The 19,368-nt window shown below is 50.7% G+C and overlaps 2 protein-coding genes across 3 annotated transcripts; one reads left to right on the top strand and one right to left on the bottom strand.

Annotated features, from left to right (window-relative positions):
* Positions 1–11: 11 nt before the first annotated feature.
* Pradc1 (protease associated domain containing 1) lies at positions 12–4,943 on the top strand. 2 transcript variants are annotated; one of them, XM_057764026.1, is made up of 6 exons: positions 12–205; positions 544–831; positions 3,174–3,274; positions 3,714–3,823; positions 4,067–4,234; positions 4,427–4,943. In XM_057764026.1, exons 2-6 carry the CDS (start codon positions 765–767, stop codon positions 4,545–4,547), a joined length of 567 nt encoding a protein of 188 aa, XP_057620009.1. In that variant the 5' UTR covers positions 12–205; positions 544–764; the 3' UTR covers positions 4,548–4,943. The 2 variants fall into 2 exon arrangements, 1 of the variants encoding a protein (XP_057620009.1); XR_009056807.1 differs by lacking the exon at positions 12–205 and having other exon boundaries at positions 371–831; positions 3,922–4,234; positions 4,427–4,567.
* A 103-nt stretch (positions 4,944–5,046) lies between these two features.
* Positions 5,047–19,368, bottom strand: Smyd5 (SMYD family member 5). Its single transcript, XM_057764011.1, has 13 exons — positions 19,251–19,368; positions 13,570–13,678; positions 12,879–13,018; positions 12,380–12,501; positions 11,971–12,040; positions 11,397–11,501; positions 10,379–10,441; positions 10,167–10,237; positions 9,791–9,897; positions 9,353–9,409; positions 7,482–7,576; positions 6,662–6,732; positions 5,047–6,582 (listed from the first exon to the last, which is right to left on the bottom strand). The coding sequence occupies exons 1-13, from the start codon at positions 19,344–19,346 to the stop codon at positions 6,441–6,443; spliced, it is 1,248 nt and encodes a 415-aa protein (XP_057619994.1). The 5' UTR covers positions 19,347–19,368; the 3' UTR covers positions 5,047–6,440.

The raw sequence follows: 19,368 nt of genomic DNA, 5'->3' as shown, positions 1-19,368 counted from the left end.
GTTGGCGACAGCCGAGGTGGCTGGCTAGAGTAGTCGGAGGCGCCCGCGGCCGCTCTAGGAACTGGCGTTGGCTATGGCGGGGTCAACGAGTTTCGATGTGCTTTGGCTCTGGGAGGACGCAGCCGGGTCCCGCTTCGGCCAGCGTCCCCGGATACCATGGAAGACAGGCGGTGAGACTGAACGGCGGTTGGGGAAAGCACCTTAGGTGAGTGTTCCCCACTGCACCCCCAGGGCTCCGTGGCGTCGGAGCTCTGTGCATTTCACAGGGAGCCGGGGAAGTTGAGGCGCCCTGGGTCACCGGTGCGCAGCCCGCGAGCGCGGGAAACTCGCCAGAGCTACTTCTGGCTCTGCAGCGCCTCCCGCCGGCCGAGGCACCGCCCCGCGGCACCGGCGCGCAGCCAGCCTCAGGCAGGGAGAGCAGCCGGGATCCCGCACCTCTCCGCGAGCCGCCCACCCTCGGCTCGGGAGTCGCATCTGTACTGAGGAGCGGGGGCGGGGCTGCGAACTGCGTTGCTATTAAGAGTTTTGGCCAATCCGCTGCAGGCTCCACTTCTCCTGGCCAATAGGAAGTAGCCTAGGGCGCAGAGGCGGAAAGTGCGGCCACACGAACAGGCTTGGCAGCCAATCGGCCGCCGACCTCGGTTCGGCGCTCCAACCCGCGCGGAGAGCGGGCCTGGGGGAGGCCGGGGCGGCTGTCAGGCTAAAGTCCGGCTGGCGGGCGCGGCGGGACGGCGGCGGCGGCGGCGGTGGGACGGGCCCTGGAGATGAGCCGTGGTGCCGCGGGCTGGTGCTGTCTCGTGCTCTGGCTGCCCGCGTGCGTCGCGGCCCACGGTGAGCGGCGGCGGCGGACGGGCGGGCGGGGCGGGCATCCAGCGTGTGCGCTGCTCGGGCCAGTGACCACGGGTCACCTTGGGGACCCCGGGAGTTTGGGCTGGTTAGGTTTTGGGGCCAGACGACTACAGTGGGTGGGTGCTGGTCCCCGGAGTCCGGAGTAGGCGCGGCCCGAGGCTCCCCACGTCGAAGCAAGATCCTCCAGCCCTCCTCCTCCCCAGGGCGACCCGGGTGACAGCTAGAGATCAAGAATAGAGCAGCGTGAGCGTTCATACAGGCAGGAACATGCACGTGGGCTCACACGCACAGGCACCCACTTACACAACTCGCACATAAATGTACACTCCTACGCCCTAAGTGAACACATGCATATACCCGAAGAGATAAGCACATCAAACGCCAGACAGGAGTGTGCTTGGGAAAAGGGTGCCGCATGTTAATCCAGAAGGCTTCCTTAGGGGTGTATCTATCTGATGGAGTGTACCTACACTCAGGACAACAAGCTGCAAGCTCCCTGAGCTCTGCCTGGGTGGTTGTGATCTGGGCCGTAGACAGGAACAGCTATAACCACAGCCTACACAGTGATAGCTTGGTTGTTGAATTGAATAACAGACCTGAGGCAAAAGCTTCCATCCATCAACATTCCCTCATCTCTCTGGGCTTAAGGAATCCAGGGACTCAAATCCCAGGAAAATATTAAACTTTGATGCTGAGAAAAGTTTCTATATCCTAGCAAAACCTGGTTGTTCTAGCAGCTCTCTTGTTCAGGACAACATAGCTGAGCAGCTGTCCATTCATTCAGTAACCTTTGCTGAGCAGCCACTGTACCCTAGGCACTAGGGATTCACCGAGTAAAGCCACAAACTCAGAATCATTGCTCTAAGAAACAGACATAGACTATTATAAATACACCGTAATTACTGAGGAAGTACTAGCTGGAAGAAAGTATGTTTTGAATGACTATAGGAAGGAACAGGGTACCATCTTTCTGAGAGATGACAGGGAAACTTTTAGGAAGACACAAGAAGATGAAAATACAAAGCCGGGCGGTGGTGGCGCACGCCTTTAATCCCAGCATTTGGGAGGCAGAGGCCTGCGGATCTCTGTGAGTTCGAGACCAGCCTGATCTACAAGAACTAGTTCCAGGACAGACTCCAAAACCACAGAGAAACCCTGTCTCGAAAAACCAAAAAAAAAAGAAAAGAAAAAAAAGAAAGAAAGAAACTGAAAATACAGAGAAGCCAGTACAGCTTGAACTTGGGAAAATGGCAGATCTGGAGCAGGAGTCGATCAAGCAGTGCCTTCTACACCACTGTGAGCAGTGGCACACATTTTAGTCAATGAAGGGGACACTGAGGCTCTGGCAGTGAGTGAGTGGCAGGAGGACCTTAAGGAGGACAATGGAGAGGGGGGACCATGAGATGGCTCAGTATTTGGAGTACTAGTTGTTCTTCCAGAGGGCCCACTCACAACTGCTTGTCCTTCCAGTTCTGGGAAGCTGATACCCTCGTTCTGGACTCCACAGGCACCAGGCACACACATGGCCTCATGGACATACATGCAGCCAAAGCGCACATATACATAAAATAAAATGTAAATTACAGAATGAAGGCAGATGGGAACCTGAGTCAGGATTGCTGGAGCCCAGATGTTGAAAACCAATCTGGGCAACTTAGCAAGACCCCTTATGAAAAAAAAGAGACATGGGAGCAAGACCAGTTAAGCTTGAACAGTCAGAAGAGATGACAGTGACTGGGCTAGGAGATGCCAATGAGACCAGAGCTAACTTAAAGATCTGGTTAGAAACTGGGGGCTTCTCTATCCACTCAGAAACTCTTAGGTCTTCAGAGCAGGGACGGCTGTTAACCCTAGAGCTCTGGGTCTTTGTGGCTCACCTGCTGTGTTAGGAGCAGCAGCAAATACAAATCTCTTATATCCAGTCTGTCTGTCCAGTATAGAAATCAGTTCTCAAGCTGGGCGTGGCAGTGCATGCCTGTAATCGTGTTCGGGAGGCAATCAGGAGGAAGGATTCAAGGCCCACCAAGGAAACAACTAATTCAAAGACAGCCTGGGCTGTGTGCGGCCATTTTTTAAGATTTCCAGGTGGTAGTACATACCTTTAATTCAGCACTAGTAGGGGTGGGAAGCAGAAGTGATCTCTGAGTCTGAGCGAGCCAGGGCTACATAGTGAAACCCTGCTTAATAAGATCTCATGCTCCCGGAGGATCCAGTCAGTTGACGCCAGGGTCTCTGAATCCAGACCACAGTCCATCCAGTGGAAGACATAGGAAACCCAACCAGCTTGTTCCTAAAAGGCTTTGCATTTGCACTTTTCCCTTTAGGCTTACGCATCCATGACTACTTATATTTCCAAGTGCTGAGTCCTGGGGACATTCGCTATATCTTCACAGCCACGCCTGCCAAGGACTTTGGTGGTGTATTTGTAAGTTGAAAGAAGCTCAGGTTTCTGACCCTCAGCAGCCTTGCTGCCATCAGTGAGCTATGGTGACCCTCATCCCACCTTTATGCTGGGACAGAGCAGGAAGCATAATCCAGCTATGTCCTCCAGGAGCTGCTGCACACTAAACCAGGGATACTCCCTTCATTGGTGGAAACTACCCAAGAAACCAAGGGCACCGGCTTTCTCTGTCAATTCCACCTGCTTCCCCCACCCCGGGTTATAACCAGCGCCCTCTCACAGAAAGTGGGGCGGGGGTTGCCTAGTCAGATGGATCTTGGTGAGAATGAAAGTGCTCGAGTGCCCAGCCACAGGGAGAGCACTCTGTTTCCTTCCTCCACTTGGTGCAAGGCGCCAGGGCCATGGATTGTTAGCTCGTTCCAAAGCCATGTTTTCTCACTCTTCCCTGTCCAACATTTTTCAGCACACACGGTATGAGCAGATTCACCTTGTCCCTGCCGAACCTCCAGAGGCCTGTGGGGAACTCAGCAACGGCTTCTTCATCCAGGACCAGATTGCTCTGGTGGAAAGGGGGTAAGGAGTGGGCAGGTATGACACACAGGGAGGGCAGATTCTGATCACAGCTCATGGTACTTTGAAATGTCGATTTTTAAATAATTCATCCTTTACAGGTCTTTAAGAAATGTCTTGACTACTTTCTGCTGTGTACTGATGACCCTCAATACAAGTTCTCTGTGGTCCTTCATCCTCCCAAAGAGAGGATGTGAGGGAGGGGCAGCTACCCTTTCCTTTGGTCTCATCACCAACCTCTTCCAGGGGCTGCTCCTTCCTCTCCAAGACCAGGGTGGTTCAGGAGCATGGTGGGCGGGCTGTGATCATCTCGGACAATGCAGTTGACAATGACAGTTTCTACGTGGAGATGATCCAGGATAGTACTCAACGCACAGCTGACATTCCTGCCCTCTTCCTGCTCGGCCGAGATGGGTGAGGGCTCTTTGCTTCGGGCTGTCCACACTAAATTGGGTGGTGTGATTTGGTGGGGTCAAAGGCAATCACCTTTCACAGGCCCTGTCTTGTCAAAGGGCAAAAAAGTTCTGATTCTGGAAACTCCCAGAGTAACAGGCAGAGGGCAGTGTTGGGGTGCTGAGAAAGTGACTGCTCTTCATGCCCTCCCAGCTACATGATCCGCCGCTCTCTGGAACAGCATGGGCTGCCATGGGCCATCATCTCTATCCCAGTCAATGTCACGAGTATCCCCACTTTTGAGCTGCTGCAACCTCCCTGGACTTTCTGGTAGAAAAGCTTACCCCAGGTTCCAGCCACAGGTGACTCACTGGGAAGAAAAAACCTAAGATTCTGCCGTTTGGAGATAGACTCTGAGGACAAGTAGAGCCAGGGATGGGACAGAGAAGCCACACTAGTGGCTTTCCCTTCCTTAGGGCCTGCAAGGACATATCATGCTCCAGTAAGAGCCAAGAACCAGGCCCAAGGCGTCTGGGCAGAATTTGGAACAAAAGGTGCTGAAGGCAGGCGGCCTTGTCCTCGGCCACCTGTCACACACCAGTTTTTCAGCCTCCCACAGCCCGGACTTCCTCACAGTGACTCTTGTAGCTCTTGCTGAAGTGGTTTAAGAAATAGTTATTCTGGGCTGAAGGATTCTCTACTCTTTAGCAATAAAGGTAAATAAAGCTCATCAGGTTTGTACCTGTGTCCTAAACTAAGAATGCGTGGGTGTGGAGGGACTCATTTATTTGGTCCCACATCATACTTACTGCTGCTTTTAGTGGAGCCTCACAGAAGGCCATGGCTTCTCAAGCCCATTAGGATTAACAGACTTCTAATTGTGGTTCAGCCCGCTGGGAAGAAGACTCCTTTATTTAGAGTCAGCAATTGAAATCCAGCCTCAGAGACCTTGTTGGCTTTAGGGATGTTAACACACCATGTGGCTGGCAGTATGAGCACTACTGAGAAACCTGGAGCATTCTGCTGCCACCCCCTGGTGTAACTTGTGCTCTGTGCACGCAGCCCACTCTCCACAAAGCACCCCCAGAGGCCTATCACCACTCACATTTTATTGAGACCAGAGGGAGAGGGGTGCTGGCTGTTGAGAAGGAGTGTGCCCAACAGGTAAGGGGGCCGGCCAATCAGGCACATTTCACCTGGCTCCACCTTAGAAAAAGCCTGTAGCATAGGCACTGGTCCTCCCTGGGAGCCCCTAGCAGGGCTATGTGCAGACCTTTCGGGGAAAGAATGGGGGGGTGGTAGCTGTCGTTCCATGATGTCCACCCCAAGAATGAGATGGTCATCTGTGGCAAGGAGGGAACAAAGTCATGGCTCATCTCCAAGCGTCTGCCCAGCTCCTTCAGGTTTCTGGAAGACTTCAGTGCTCCTCTATGGGTATCTTAAAAGTGGATGAGACTGTTTGCTGGACCATTTCAGCTGGTCGCAGGGAAGAGCGGAGCATCCTAAATTAAGGAGCGCAATCTGTCACCTGGCATTCTGCTAGAGTCCTGATGAAGATGAGCCTCTTCCACACCTAAAGGGCTAGCCACCTTGCCTGAGCGTAAGAGCAAGCAAGGCACAGGCGCAACCATCTGGAGTCTGGAGAGTAGGTTGATCTCCACCTCCCCAGTGTCCAATGGGAACAGCCCAGCGTCCCAGGCACAGAGTCTTTTGAAGTGTTGTGAAGGCCTAGACCTTTGTTTCTGCCTCTTGCTGCCAAGTGGCAGGCCATTACTTCAGCTGCAGCTGTGCAGGTGAGCAGTATGGAAGAGGTAAGGCATTACATCCCCTCTCAAGGAAACCAGTCTGCTTTCAGACTGGCCATTTTGTTGCTCCCCTCAAGTTAACAGCCAGTCAAGAGGGGCCAAGCCTCAGGTGGATGGGTGAGTATGGGCCAAGGAGCCCAGAGGAAGAAAACTGAGGACTGGAGCCTGTTCCAGTCTCACAGCTACGGTGGACCATGGTGAGGGAAGACCAGTTCTGAAAGGCTTGGTGATGGCACAGGGCCAATGCAGCTCAGCAGCAGTGCTCAGGGCATGAGGTCTGGTGAGGGGTGGGGCTCAGATCCAGCCTCTTTCCTTTCCTGACAGAATGCCAGGAAGGAGAAAGCAGGCAACGGGTACAAGGGGGAGGGGCTGTTCCTTCTGACCACATTTGTGGAGGGCGGGCCCCTTCAGGCAGGGTGACATCACACATCAGTCATCTCATCCCCTAGCTCTGCATCTTCAGGCTCTCCTTCCTCATCTTCCTCTTCTTCTTCTGAGGTCACATTAGGGTCATCGGCCTCTGCCAGGCATTTGGGACAGGAACAGATGAACAAGTAGTTCTCCCTTCAAAGGAAAGGGGTGATAAGTAAGTCAGTTGCTGGGATGGAAAAGCCCAGAGCCCAACCATGTCCCCAGCTGGCACCTGAGGATCTTGTGGCGGCTGTGGCGGCTGCGCTCCCGCTGACAGCAATCTAAGTAGCTGATACAGATTTCCTGTGGGGTAGAGGAGGATATGATTGCCTACGCCCTCCATCAGACTAAAAAAGAGCTTCCCCAGCCAGGTGGTGGCGGCCCACACCTTTAACCCCAGCACTCGGGAGGCAGATGGAGGTGGATCTCTGAGTTAGAGGTCAGCCTGGTCTACAGAATGAGTTCCAGGGCAGTTAAGGCTACACAGAAACTCTGTCTCAAAACAAACAACAACAAAAAAAGAACTTCCCTAACAGCTGCCATATCTACTGTCAACCACTGTTCCTTGCCTAGAAGTCAGGCCTTCAATACTCTTCAACACTGATCCATTCTCCTGCCTCCAGCAGGGTCTGGGATAGACAAATATGGAGGTTGGCCTCAGACCCAGGAAGACCAGTCAGTAGGCAAGCTCTGTACATGGGATCAGAGGTTAATCTTGGTATGATAACTTGTATAGGAGAAAATTTTGTCAGACTGTGACCACCAACCAGGACTCTCAATTCACACCAACCCCTGTGGCTCAAGCCACAAAGAAATCAAAAGGGTAGCTGGGGTCAGGGACCTGGGCACAGAGCTCTACTTCAATCTGAGACTTTCTGAGGATGTCTGAAGAACTTGAAGGGATCAAAGCATACTCATGGCAAAAAGACTCCAGCCCTCAGGCCTGTGGTGACTCACCACCAGCCCAACAAAGGGACTCCAGCTAGATCCTGCTGCTCTCTGGAGAGAAACTGCAAGGCCCTATGCCCACCCATGCTGCCCAGCCCTCTCACCTCGCCTGGTTTAATGTCCTCCAAAGCGGTAACATGCAAAAGGAAGTTGTTTTCTGGGAAGGAAGTCTCTGCATTGGGGACACAACTGTGGTTGCCTAGGTCACAAAAGACAGATAACGAGTGAAGTATGTCTGTGAAGAACCCAACACCTGGAACATACTAGGCAAGCATTCCATGACTGGTCTACATTCCCAGCCCTTAGTTTTGAATCAGGGTCAGGCTACCCTTGAACTTGTGATGCTTTTGCCTCTAACTCACAAGTACATCACTATGCCCAGCAATGCAAATTAGTTTTTTTAAATGGTAATTCTAGCTGGGCAGTGGTGGCACACACCTTTAACCCCAGCACTTGGAGCAGGGGGAGGAGGGCAAAGGCAAGCGGATCTCTGAGTTCAAGATCAGCCTAGTCTATAGTTCCAGGGCTATACAGAGAAACCCTAAGGGGAGGAGGGATGGCAAGGGACAGATGACAAGGACACAAAAACAAAAGTCAACAAAACAAATGTAATTCTAGGGGCAGGTAGATGACTCAGCAGATAAAGGTGCTTGTTGCAAGCCTGACAACCTCAGTATGATCCCTAGAACCCACTTAGTAGAAAGACTCGACTCTGACCTCCATCTGTGCACCATAGCCTGTGTGTGCATGTAAATAAATGTAAAAACAAAGCGGGGCAATGTGTGCTGGCACTCGCCTGTAATCAGTACTTGGGAGGCAGCGCAAGCAGATCTACATAAAATGTTCCAGGCCAGCCAGGGCCACATAGTGAGACCTTAACTAAAAAATACAACAAATATTAAAAAAATAAATAAAACTGAATTAATATTCTCAAGTCAAGTCTAGTGGCTCACACCTCTGATCTCAGCCCCCATGAGGCAGACAGGAGGATTTGCTGTGAGTCTGAGGCCCAACTGATGGCACAAGTGAGTTTCAGTCTAATCAGGACTCAAGAGACCCTGTCTCAAAAATACAAAGCAACTAAACAAAAAAAAAGCAGGGCATGGCATGCCTGTAGCTCAGCCAGGGCGATCAGGAGTTCAAAATCAATCAGCCTTGGCTACATAGTAAGTTCAAGGTCAATCTGGGCTACAGAAAACCCTGTCTCTAAACTTCAAAAAAGGCATTAATACTGAACCCTTGATCACTTTTGTGGTTAAATACTGCAAGGAAGGGCAGGTGTGAGACTCCATATCCTGTCCCAGTACCCACTGCTCTTTCCTGAAGACCGCAATGCTGATACAATGTGCCTTGCTGTATCACTGCTGGCTCTACCTTTACCCCACAAGACTGGCCATGTTCTCAGATGTGTCCCATTGTCTCACCAAAGGAGGTAAGAGGCTCTGAGGGCATCTACAACAGACATTTATTTGTGTCTGCTAACTTAGAACCCTTGACCACCCAGCCTGGGAGGAGAGGTTATTTAGTAGTGAGGAAAGCAGGAGGTAGGAAACTGGGATCTGGAAAAGGTAGAAGGTGCAAAGGAGACTCTTCCAGCCTGAGAACCCCCTTCAGGATCATATAGGCATCAGGCTCTCCCAGTGCTTCCTGACCACACCCCACAGGGCATGCCTCCCTTTCCAAGAAGCAGGGCTCTGTGCCTCCCCCTTAGGGGACATGGCCTACTATAACTGTCTACTAAAACACAAGCAGAAGGCTGGGGATGAATCCTTGGGTTTGGCTCCCAGTAACACGGCAAACAGGCAAAATGAATGAATGAATGAATGAATATGATAGAGCAATAATTTCCAAAGAAACACAGACCTAACACCACTTCTAGACTTGCCCTAGTCAGCCCAAACAGGGCAAACTGGGAAAGACGACCTGGTAAGGGCAGAACCATGTGGACTCATTGCTCCCCAGTGCCAAGACTCACAGCAGCTCTGAAGCACGAAGAGACCAGACCCTTCACAGTTCAGGAACTCGCCGGTTGCTGTAAGAAAGTAATGTGAAGACCTCAGTGGGAAAAGGAAGTTAAACTCACAAGAACAAGATACCAGCTCTGCTGTCCTGCCACTCAGGTTCTAGTATTGTACCTAAACTTGCTTCTCTGAGTCTGAGACAAACCTTGCTTTTCTGTCTGCACCACTGCCTATTTATCTGGTGCTCTCCCTCTTCTCAGCATGGAGCCCCTAGATAGATCTCAGGACCATTTCTTACCTGCACATCTTGTGGCTTGAGCTGAAGCGTTCCATGGGCGCACAGGGGTTCCCTTCCCCTACCATGAGCTTAGCCCTCCCTGGCAAGAACTGTGCCCACTATCTGACTAGGGTGGCTCTAAAAATGGGGGAAGCCACAGCCCCATCTTACCAACCTGCCTCGATGTCCTTGTACAACTGGTCAATGAAGGTGTCCAGCTGTTCCCGGTCCTGCGGCTTCAGCTCCAGAGCATCACAGGCATGCACCCACTGGCTGAGAGAGCTGCAAGCCCCAGGAGCCCACGGTTGGAAACAGCCCAGCTCACAAGGCTCTCTCCATGTCCAAGCATGGTAAGCCCAGGCAGAAGAGTCTCCCACCTACCCTGTTCTTTTTCTAAAGGACCCTATCTTCCCAAAAGAGCAGCAAATTCCCGTCTTATTCCTCCCGTCCAGGTCACCCAATCCCACCCATCTTGAAAGAATCTTCCTACATTAATCCCCCATCTGAACCCCAAGGGACTACTTAATAGGTCTAGAACATTCTCTCCTGACCTGGTTCCAATCCCTTGACCATTGGTCCCAACAAGAGCAAAGAGAGACCGGAATCCATCTGGTGTGAACCACTGTAGGGAGAGAGAGGTGAGCCTTGGGCTGCTCTTCCTAATCCAGCTCTACAGTGGAGGCTTCTGAGAGCTGGCCTCAACTCGGCTCCAGGCCTGGAGCACCGGAAAGAGAGACTTCAAGTCCCACCCTGCCACACTCACCTGGCTGAGGGTCTCCTCATAAAGGGCCTCTGTGAAAAGGCTACGCAGAAGTTCCAGCTGGCCCTGGTTTAGGGGAAACAGAGGGACACTTGCAGCCCAGGAAACTCCCCCTTAGTACCAGGTAGTAAGTTGAGAAAAAAAAATCAAGTGAAAGAGGGAAAAGGAATCAGATATGTGGCCTGAGCTTTCCCTGGGGACAGAGGCAGTACTTATTTCCAACTGTCTGAGGGATCCAAATATGGGTGTGAGCCCTAAACTTCTTCCTGTTTCTAGTACTTGTTCCAGCAAGGCTGAGGCAGCACCATCCTCACCCTCCCTTGGAGCTTCCCTGAGACTTGCTTGGCCTCTGACAAGCTTGACTTTCTCCTTCTTTATTCTTTTTGTTGTTGTTTGTTTGAGAAAGGGTTTCTCTGTATAACAGCCCTGGCTGTCCTAGAACTCGCTCTATAGACCAGGCTGGCTTTGAACTCACAAAATCTACCTGCCTCTGCCTCCCGAGTGCTGGGATTAAGACGTGCGTCACTGCCATCGGTTCTTATTTTTTCTAGATCTAGTAAGCAACACCCTGAGCTACTTCTTTCGCACAGCTGCATTCCCACCCTCTGTCTGCCTCCCTTGGACAGTCTCTACCCTTGGCAGCTCCAAAGGAAGGTTGAGGTCCTTGGTGTCTTATTCTCACAACTCTCCCTGACCTATGGACCCCAGCCCTCCACTCTCCAGGAAACCTGCCCTGCCTCCGCTGCCTTCCTCACGAGTCTTGCCTTCCACATGCCGTAACAAGTACGCTTGGGAAGGGCATGTAACCCCTCTTCCCTACTTCCAATTTTAGGTCTATATTTAGGTCACAAAGGTAAATGCGGCCAGGAATGCGCATTCTTTGGGGAGAGTTTTAGAACCAGGCTTTAACTCCTACTGTAGCTGAAAAGAGACCAAATGTGGAGTTAGTCCCCTAAAGGTAGCCACAGACACCACAGGCTACTTGAAGGGCAGGGGGAAGAGGCCATGGGAGAAAACCAACCTTGAATTTGTCCCCTAGGAGTTTGTGGACAATTTCCTCCTCCTCATTGGCTGTTTTGCTGCAGAACTGGGAAAAAAGTCTGACCCAGTGGTCCTTGTCCTTAGCCTGCAGGACAAAGACACATGAGGCCATGTGCCCATGTGGAACCAAGGGCTTATGTTTCTCAAGTCCCTTCCATTAGGGAACCACCATCCAAGAGCTTCTGCCCAGGTCTCCCTCCCCACTCTGCCCACACAGAAGGGCTTGCCAGCTCCAAACAGTGTGAAAATAGAAGGCCACTGAAGAAGAACAATACAGACATAGCACCTTTCATTTCATGTAAGAGATGCTGTCCTGGAACTCTGGCGCCTGTCAGTCAAATTCAGGAACTGCTGCTACATAAGACAGACATCTCATAGAAAAATTAAAACAGGCAAAACCAGAGCCACGGCCCATGCCTGTTTCTGGTGAACATGCACTGTTGGATCTACATAGCAAGCAGATATCTTTCAAGAAAACTCAGGAGCAAGGGCATCCAAACGAGGTCAGATAACTGAGCCCCAGGGTTGACTGGGGGTCAGTTTCTCTGGCTCACCTGTTTCACTGTGGCCACCATCCGAGCCATCAGCATTATACTTGCTGTCTCCGGAGGATAGTGAACACTCCTGGGAAAAGAGAAAGTGTAGCCTAGAAATTCCCTCCCTAGGGGCAGCCCATTCTGATAGCAGCAGAGACACTTCCTGCCCATCCATCAGTTATGGAAGGCGGTACTTAGGCAAATTTGTATCTTTAGGGTATCTCTCTGTGGGTCTGAAAAGGGCTGAAGACTAGGGCTGAAGACTAGGGCTGGCTGCTCAGATTAAAGGCAGGGTGCCAAAAACTGTGACTTCTGTTTAAGCCTAACATTGGAGAACACATCGTGGGGATGGAACTCCCAACAGCTCCCAACAGCTGTGGAGCCAAGACAGGAATGGAGGCATGGGTAAAGACAAGAAGAGACCTACCTCCATGCCTCCTGCAGCCTATTGAGGGGGTGCCGAGGGTCGTCCTGGGATGGGCCTGGGCACAGGATGCGGTGGTATTGCTCCGCAGCTGCCAGCCGACACTCTGCACTGCAGTACATCACCTGAGGTGGAGTGAACATTAGCCCCCAGGACCTGGGTACTCACCTCGTTCAAACACATTCTTTCTCTAACAGCCCCAGAACGAGAGCTCAGAGAGAGTAATACAGATGTTCTAGGGGCATGCACCTAACCTAACCTTGTTATACTACATGAAGGGAAGAGCTTTTCAGCTTCTGGCAGACTACCAAGAAAAAGGCATGTCCCGCCACACCTGCTTTCTGGATGATGGACACTGACCTTTTCACTGTCACACACTCGACTGTGATCCTTGAGGAACGGACCAAGTAGGTTCAAACTTTGTCTTGCCAGTGAAGACAAAGTCTTAACTAAAGTCTCCTTGGCCTTTTCCCTCTCCTGTGCATTCCCCAGGGGTGATCACCTGGCAGTGGGGGCAGTTCTGGTGGAGGTCCTTGCGCACACTGCACAGCTCTGGGTGTGGGAGAACCTGGCCTGGTTTCCCAGTCAGTCTCTGGGCATTCTCCTCTGCCTTCTCCAGTGCCCGAAGACAGTGGTCACAGGCTGCAAGGAAGCCAGACACAGTGAATGCCCTCTTTCAAGAACCCTTTTGCTCCTCCTGATCTCCTCCACTGTCTTTCCATCAGACTCAGTCATGGGGATCCCTGCCTCAGACTGGTGCTCCTTCCAGTTTGTCTCTAACTTAAGAAAAATATGGAAAGGCCTGTGGCTGGCAAAGCTAAGGATTCCACTTGCTCTGGCCCCTAACTCAGTCTTCCCTGAGCATGGGTTATGCGTGGCCTTTTAGTAGGGACGTCTAATTTGGCACAGAGCCCTTCAGCATGATATCCAGACACTTATATTATGGGAGCAGACTCTAAGTTTTGTCTAAGAGAGCATCCTCCCCAAGAACCATTTTGGAGGGACCCCCCCATTACAGGTACACAGTCCCAAACACAGAGGTAAGCAGATGTGGTTCTCAGGTTCTGTTCTCTAGGGAAAGACAGCATTTCCTCCCAGCACCCAGAGGGTTAGCCTGAAGATGTGTGAGGCTCTCTTCCATGCACAAAATGGCTGGACCTGGCCTCCACCTGAAGAAGGCAAGATGTACTCACCTCGATACCGATAAAGTGCATTCCAGAGAAACTGTGAAGCCACTAGGGGCCTTTCAATGAAGATGGTCTCTCCCTTCCGGATCAGCTGTGTGGCAAACAGCCCCTTTCCCTAAAAAGGCAGAGAACAGACAGGGTAAGAAATAGCTCCAAACCTGCCATAGAGCCCCATGCCTATAAGCCTAGCATATGGAAACAGGGGGATCAGTAGTTCAAGGCTAGCCTGGGCTACCCAAGTTTAGCTCCCAGCATTCACATCAAGCAGCTTACACTGAAGGCCTCCACTGACACTAAGCACTTGTAGGATACACTAAGGCAAATACACACATAAAAATAACTTTTAACAAAGACACAGTTCCAAGAGCTCTCAGGAGGCTGACCAGCTGCACCTCTGGGGAGAGCGGTCATCAGCCTCCTTAAATGCCCTACTCTAGAAGCTGACTGACCTACTGTCAGCTGCACCTCTCTCTGTCCACAGGACTCAAGTACCTGGTCAAGGAGGGAGCCACCTCAGCAGCCACCTAGATACCTGGAGAGAAACATTTCAGAATAGCTGGGAGCAAGGCCAAGATGCCTAGTAGGCTGGGGCCTCCTATACCAGCAGCGGCTATCAGGATGGCAACGTCCTCAGTTCCCCTAGAACCCTGCTGCTCAGGGTTACAGAGAAATCCTAGAACCCAGCAGAAGGCCGCCCAGTCCCGGAGAGAACTGATTTCTTCTTTGGTCAGGGCTCAGGGATGCACAAAGCACTAAATTAGTCCTCGAGCCAGCTCCCAACAACCCCATGGGACTTCCCATTGGAGAAGTGGGTAATCCAGTAATTCTGCCAGGCAGTTCCCGAGGTGTGGCGATACAGTGCACGTGAGCACCCTCATGAACTCTACCTTGTCACTAGCCAGCATTTAAACGGCAAATCTCAGGCCCTGCCCAGACCCGTAAATCAGAATCTGCATCTTTATGTTAGTGTGTGTGTCTATGTGTGATGCACATGCGTGAGTGCAGATGCTGTGTGGCAGTCAGATGACAACCCTCAGCAGTCGTGGGGTTCGGTTCTCTCCTGTCACTATGGGAACGGGAATGAACTCAAGTTGTCAGGCTTGCATGACAAGCACTTTTCCCATCTGAGCGATCTCATAGGCCAAAAATCTGCATCTTAATAGGATTCTGGAAATTTCTATGTATGCTAAAGGTTAAGAAGTATATTCTGAGTCAGACAATAGTGGTGTATGCCTTTAATCCTAACATTAGGGAGGCAGAGGCAGGCAGATTTCTTTTTGAGTTCAAAACCTAGACATAGTGCATTCCAGGACAGCCAGGACTATACAGAGAAACCCTGTCTTGAAAATAAAAAGCCTAACTTGGCACACCTTACACATCAGGACAAAGAGAGAGGAGACAGCCCTTAAACTATTCTCTAACACACACATACACACACACACGGAGGGAGGGACAAACGGACGGACAGACAGACACTGGCTTCAAACTTGTCCTCTGGAATGCTAAAGTTACAGGTATGAGCTACCACCTCTGGTTCCGCTGCTATCTTCTGAGCAAGCTTAAGAACTCACGAGAACTTGGAGCCTAGGCAGTTAATGGTTCTGCTGACACTTACTGCTTCAGCAAGTGATGGTGCCCCTGCCAACAGGAGCTGCCATTACAAAGGGGCAGAGAAAATGTCCTGTCACTGTGCTTGCCACAGCAGCTTCCTGTTTCCCTTCAGCACTGGCACTGGATACAGATGGGCCTTTGCCACCCTCAGAGCAAATCTCAACCTATGTGTAACCCAGATAACTTCTCTTTCTTTGAAGCTAGCCCTGAACGTGTGCTAGTTTTTCTAAAGGTAGGGATAACAGGTATGTGCCACTACCCCACTCCAGAAGCTAGTTATAGGCCAGAGAAGGAGAAATAAGGTGACAGCGAAGCCCACAACCCCCCTTGACTTCCTTTCTGGAAGCCTTGCCTCTACACTTTGTTGCCCCTGGGATCAACCAAGCAAAATGAAAACTCAGCCTTCCTGGATGGGACAAAGCAGCAAGAACAGAGAGACCCATGTGACCTCTGACAACTTCAAATCTTGAAACTGGGTAACTAACCAGACATAGTGATGCATGACTTTAATCCCAGTACCAAAGGTTAAGAAGTCTAGTGGCACACTTCGAACATCAGGATGAAAAGTGAGGGAAACAACCCTTGAACTATTCTTTCTCTCCCCCCCCCCTTACACAAACACACACACACCACAGGCTGACTTCAAACTCGTTTTATCCTCTGGACTGCAGAAGCAGGCAGATCTCTGGTGCAGAAGGAGAGGCCACACTGATCTACAGAATGACTTCCAGGACAGCCAAGCCTACACAGAGAAATCCTGTCTAGGGGGAAAAAAAGGATACCTATACATCTCCCTCTCCCTTAGGTCCTGGATGAGCAAACACAGAAAATATTTAGTCACTAAAGCAAAGGAAAGCCAGAGGAATGGTGATTGGTGTCTGTAACCCCAACAATTAGGAGGAAGGAGAATTAGGAGTTCAAGGTCACTCAAAAAACAATAGGGCTGTACAGATGGTTCTGCGGTTAGGAGCAGATTGCTCTTCCAGAGGAAGTGGGTTCTTTCCCAGTACCCACATGGCAGCTCACAACTGTCTGTAACTCCAGTTCCAGGGAATCTTACACCTTCACACCAATGCACATAAAATAAATTTAAAATAAAAAAACAGGGCTGGAGAGATGGCTCAGCAGTTAAGAGCACTGACTCTTCTTCCAGAGGTCCTGAGTTCAATTCCCAGCAACCACATGGTGGCTCACAACCATCTATAATGAGATCTGGTGCCTTCTTCTGAGGTGCAGGTACACATACAGGCAGAATACTGAAGACGTAATAAATAAATAAAATCTTTAAAAAAAAAAAAACAAACAAAAACAAGCAAGAAAGAATCAAGAGTTGTTCCTTTCTAATGTCACTCAGCCCTCAAACATACAAAAGTATTTCAAGAAAAAGAGCTCCAATGCAGATCAGGAAGCATGCAGGGTTGGGCACTGGAGCTCACACCTGCCTGGTGTCTCAGAATCTGGGAGGCTGATGCATGAGGACTACCTTAAATTAAAGGCTAACCCGAACGTAATGTGGTTCTCTGCCTTCCTCATGTGTGGCGACCCCAACCACAACCTTATTTTCGTTGCTACTTCATAACTGTAATTTTGTTACTGTTATGAATTGTAATTGAGCATCTGTCTTCTGATGGTCTTAGGTAACTCCTGTGAAACGGACTGTGACTCACAGGTTGAGAGAACCACTGACAAAATACACAGTAAGACCACATCAGAAGGAAGAAGAGGACAAGAGAAGGGAGGAGAAGAGGGAGGGAATACAAACTTTAAGAGATGATTATACAAAACTCTTAGAGCATACAGTATATGTAAGTCTTATTTATTATGGCAGCCAGGTGGTTCAGTGTTTGCTGCATCAAACTTGATGACCAAGTTCCATCTCCAGAGTTCACAGTGGAAACAGAGACCCAGCTACTTAAAGTTGTCTTCTGACCTCTAGAGGATGTGGCACACATGCATCCATGTCCAGATACACACACATACCATCCACACAAGCAATAAAACACTTTAAAGTGCACGAGATTCCATTAAAAAATATATAATCTTCCATAAGTGATTTTTTTAGAAAAATACAATAATCAAAATCATTCAAAAGAAAGCAAGCCCAAAATAGCGAGCCATGCTGGAACCTACCTAGTGTACACATTCCAACTGGCACCTACTGGACCTCAAGTTAGGTTTCTGTCCCCACTGATTTGTCTCTGGCATAACAATTCATAGATTATTCCTCCTAATTTCCACAGAAGCAGTACAAAGTGGCTAAAACTAACTAGCACTTGTCCCCTCCTGTCATGCTTCAGGGGACAGTTCTCTAAAACTTTCTACCCTAAGGCAGGTAACGACAGATGGCACAGCTGCCAGATGCCCACGATAAGCTTTGAGTCCACACGGGAAGCAATTCTCCCCAGCAGGAGGTTAGGGCTAAGCAGAGGAACAAAGGAATGTGACCAGTTGGAGTTCCTGTTTGTTTTTGAGGCAGAATTTTCCTCTGTACCCCAGGCTGACCTAGAACTCACAACAGTCCTCCTGCCTCAGTCTCCTGAGTGCTGGAGAACAGGCTAGGGCTAATCACCAGCTGGGGTCCCAAGAGAAGGCTAGGACAGAACTAGCAAGGAGATTGGCGGAAGTGAAAAATGAGCAGGAAGTGAAGAACGGAGAAGGCCAGGAGAGGGGAGAGGTAGTAAAGATGAAAGGTGATGGTTTCAGGATCTGAGACACCTCCAACTGTGGGACCTGAACAGCTAAGGACACACAGGATAGAGGAGCTGACTTTGCACCCAAGGAGAGGAGTGCTCCCAATGCCTACGGAACAGAGTTTGGGATGGGAACCTGTACCATCTGGAGATGCTGACAGCAGATGACTCCAGAGCTAACATCCTGAGCCAAGGACCAGGGGTATGCACATCATTATTACTATATTATTACTAATTCAACTCGACGTTTACCCTTAGGAATGCAAACGATAAACCACTTGCATATGTCAACTGGCAGAGGCATAGAGGAAAAAAGAGTGCTGGAAATAACCAAGTCTCTCTGCACTGAAACCCAGCAGTGAGACCTTTGCTCCCAGGGGTGATGAATAAGCTTTGACATAAAGGAGCCATAGTAAGGATTTGGCTGAGTGAAGTGTGGATCTCCCCTGAAATACATAAGTCAACTCTAACCAAACAGAAATGGACTCAAGGATATGGAAGATGTACTGAAAGAAAACAGGGGAGGGGGTGTTTCAGCCACTACCAGGCAGTAACCCAGCCCGCGGGAGGTTAGAGCAGGAAGATTAGTTCAAGGCCAGCCTGGACTACGTGAAGCCCTCATTTCAAACTAAAGAGGTAGCTTTTAAAGATGTAACTTTAATATACATACATGTGCACAAGTACAATACCAGGTGGTTTTTATCTTCATTTATGTGCATTTTATATTCTACAAGGAACTAATAAAACACTGCATAGTGTTACACGCCTTTAATCCCAGTACCGGAGAGGCAAAGGTCAGCCTGATCTACATACACAGTGAGTTCGAGGCCAGCCAGAGCTACACAATGAGACTCTGTCAGGAAATCATACCATTTTCTTATTTAAAACCCTTCAGATAAGCACTCGGTGTGTGGGTTCTGGTCCAAGCTCCCTAACTCTCCAAGCCTCCACCCATACCTCATTGAGAAGGGACGCTGGGGTGCCAGGGTGATTTACACCTCAGTTCCTTTGGCTAAGCACCCCCACCCACCGCCTTCTGATCAGCAAGCTAAGCCCCACACCTAGCTAAGCCCCACACCTAGCCAACAGCTCCCCAAACCTGGTCCAGGAGATTGTCCCAACCCCAGGACCACCCAGAGCCTCAACTCCACCCAGGACATCGCAGCACCGCCACGAGCCAGAGGGCCGTGTTCCGCCGGGAGGGGTGCGCACGCAGGCTCCAGGGTGAGCTTCCCCCGCGCGAAATCGCCACGAGCCTGGGAGCGAGGGCAGACCCTGCGCCCCGGGCCCGAGCAGGGGCCAGGCCGGCGCCGAACGGGCCGAATTCCAGGCTGTGGGCACGGGTCCCCGGGGCGTCTCCCCCGGCAGGATCCCGTCCAGCCTCACCTTGGCGCTGCTCACAAAACGGACCTCCACGGCGCCCCGGGCGCCGCCCGCCACGCCCACGCAGAAGGAGAACACGTCGCACATGGAGGCAGCCATCTTGGGCACGCCTCCGCCTTCT

Source organism: Chionomys nivalis, chromosome 1 (genome assembly GCF_950005125.1).
Source record: "Chionomys nivalis chromosome 1, mChiNiv1.1, whole genome shotgun sequence".
NCBI classification, from domain to species: domain Eukaryota; kingdom Metazoa; phylum Chordata; class Mammalia; order Rodentia; family Cricetidae; genus Chionomys; species Chionomys nivalis.
The sequence above is the reverse complement of the archived record's forward strand: the minus strand, read 5'-3'. Positions and strand labels throughout refer to the sequence as shown.

Bases quoted from the DNA above. Each gene is read 5' to 3' on its own strand.
- Pradc1 (XM_057764026.1), top strand. From the start codon at position 765: ATGAGCCGTGGTGCCGCGGGCTGGTGCTGTCTCGTGCTCTGGCTGCCC. The intron at 832-3,173 runs GTGAGCGGCGGC...TTTTCCCTTTAG, and splicing joins CGCGTGCGTCGCGGCCCACG to GCTTACGCATCCATGACTAC. The intron at 3,275-3,713 runs GTAAGTTGAAAG...AACATTTTTCAG, and splicing joins AGGACTTTGGTGGTGTATTT to CACACACGGTATGAGCAGAT.
- Smyd5 (XM_057764011.1), bottom strand. From the start codon at position 19,346: ATGGCTGCCTCCATGTGCGACGTGTTCTCCTTCTGCGTGGGCGTGGCG. The intron at 12,041-12,379 runs GTAGGTCTCTTC...CTCTTTTCCCAG, and splicing joins AGGCTGCAGGAGGCATGGAG to GAGTGTTCACTATCCTCCGG. The intron at 6,733-7,481 runs GTGAGAGGGCTG...TCTACCCCACAG, and splicing joins AGGACATTAAACCAGGCGAG to GAAATCTGTATCAGCTACTT.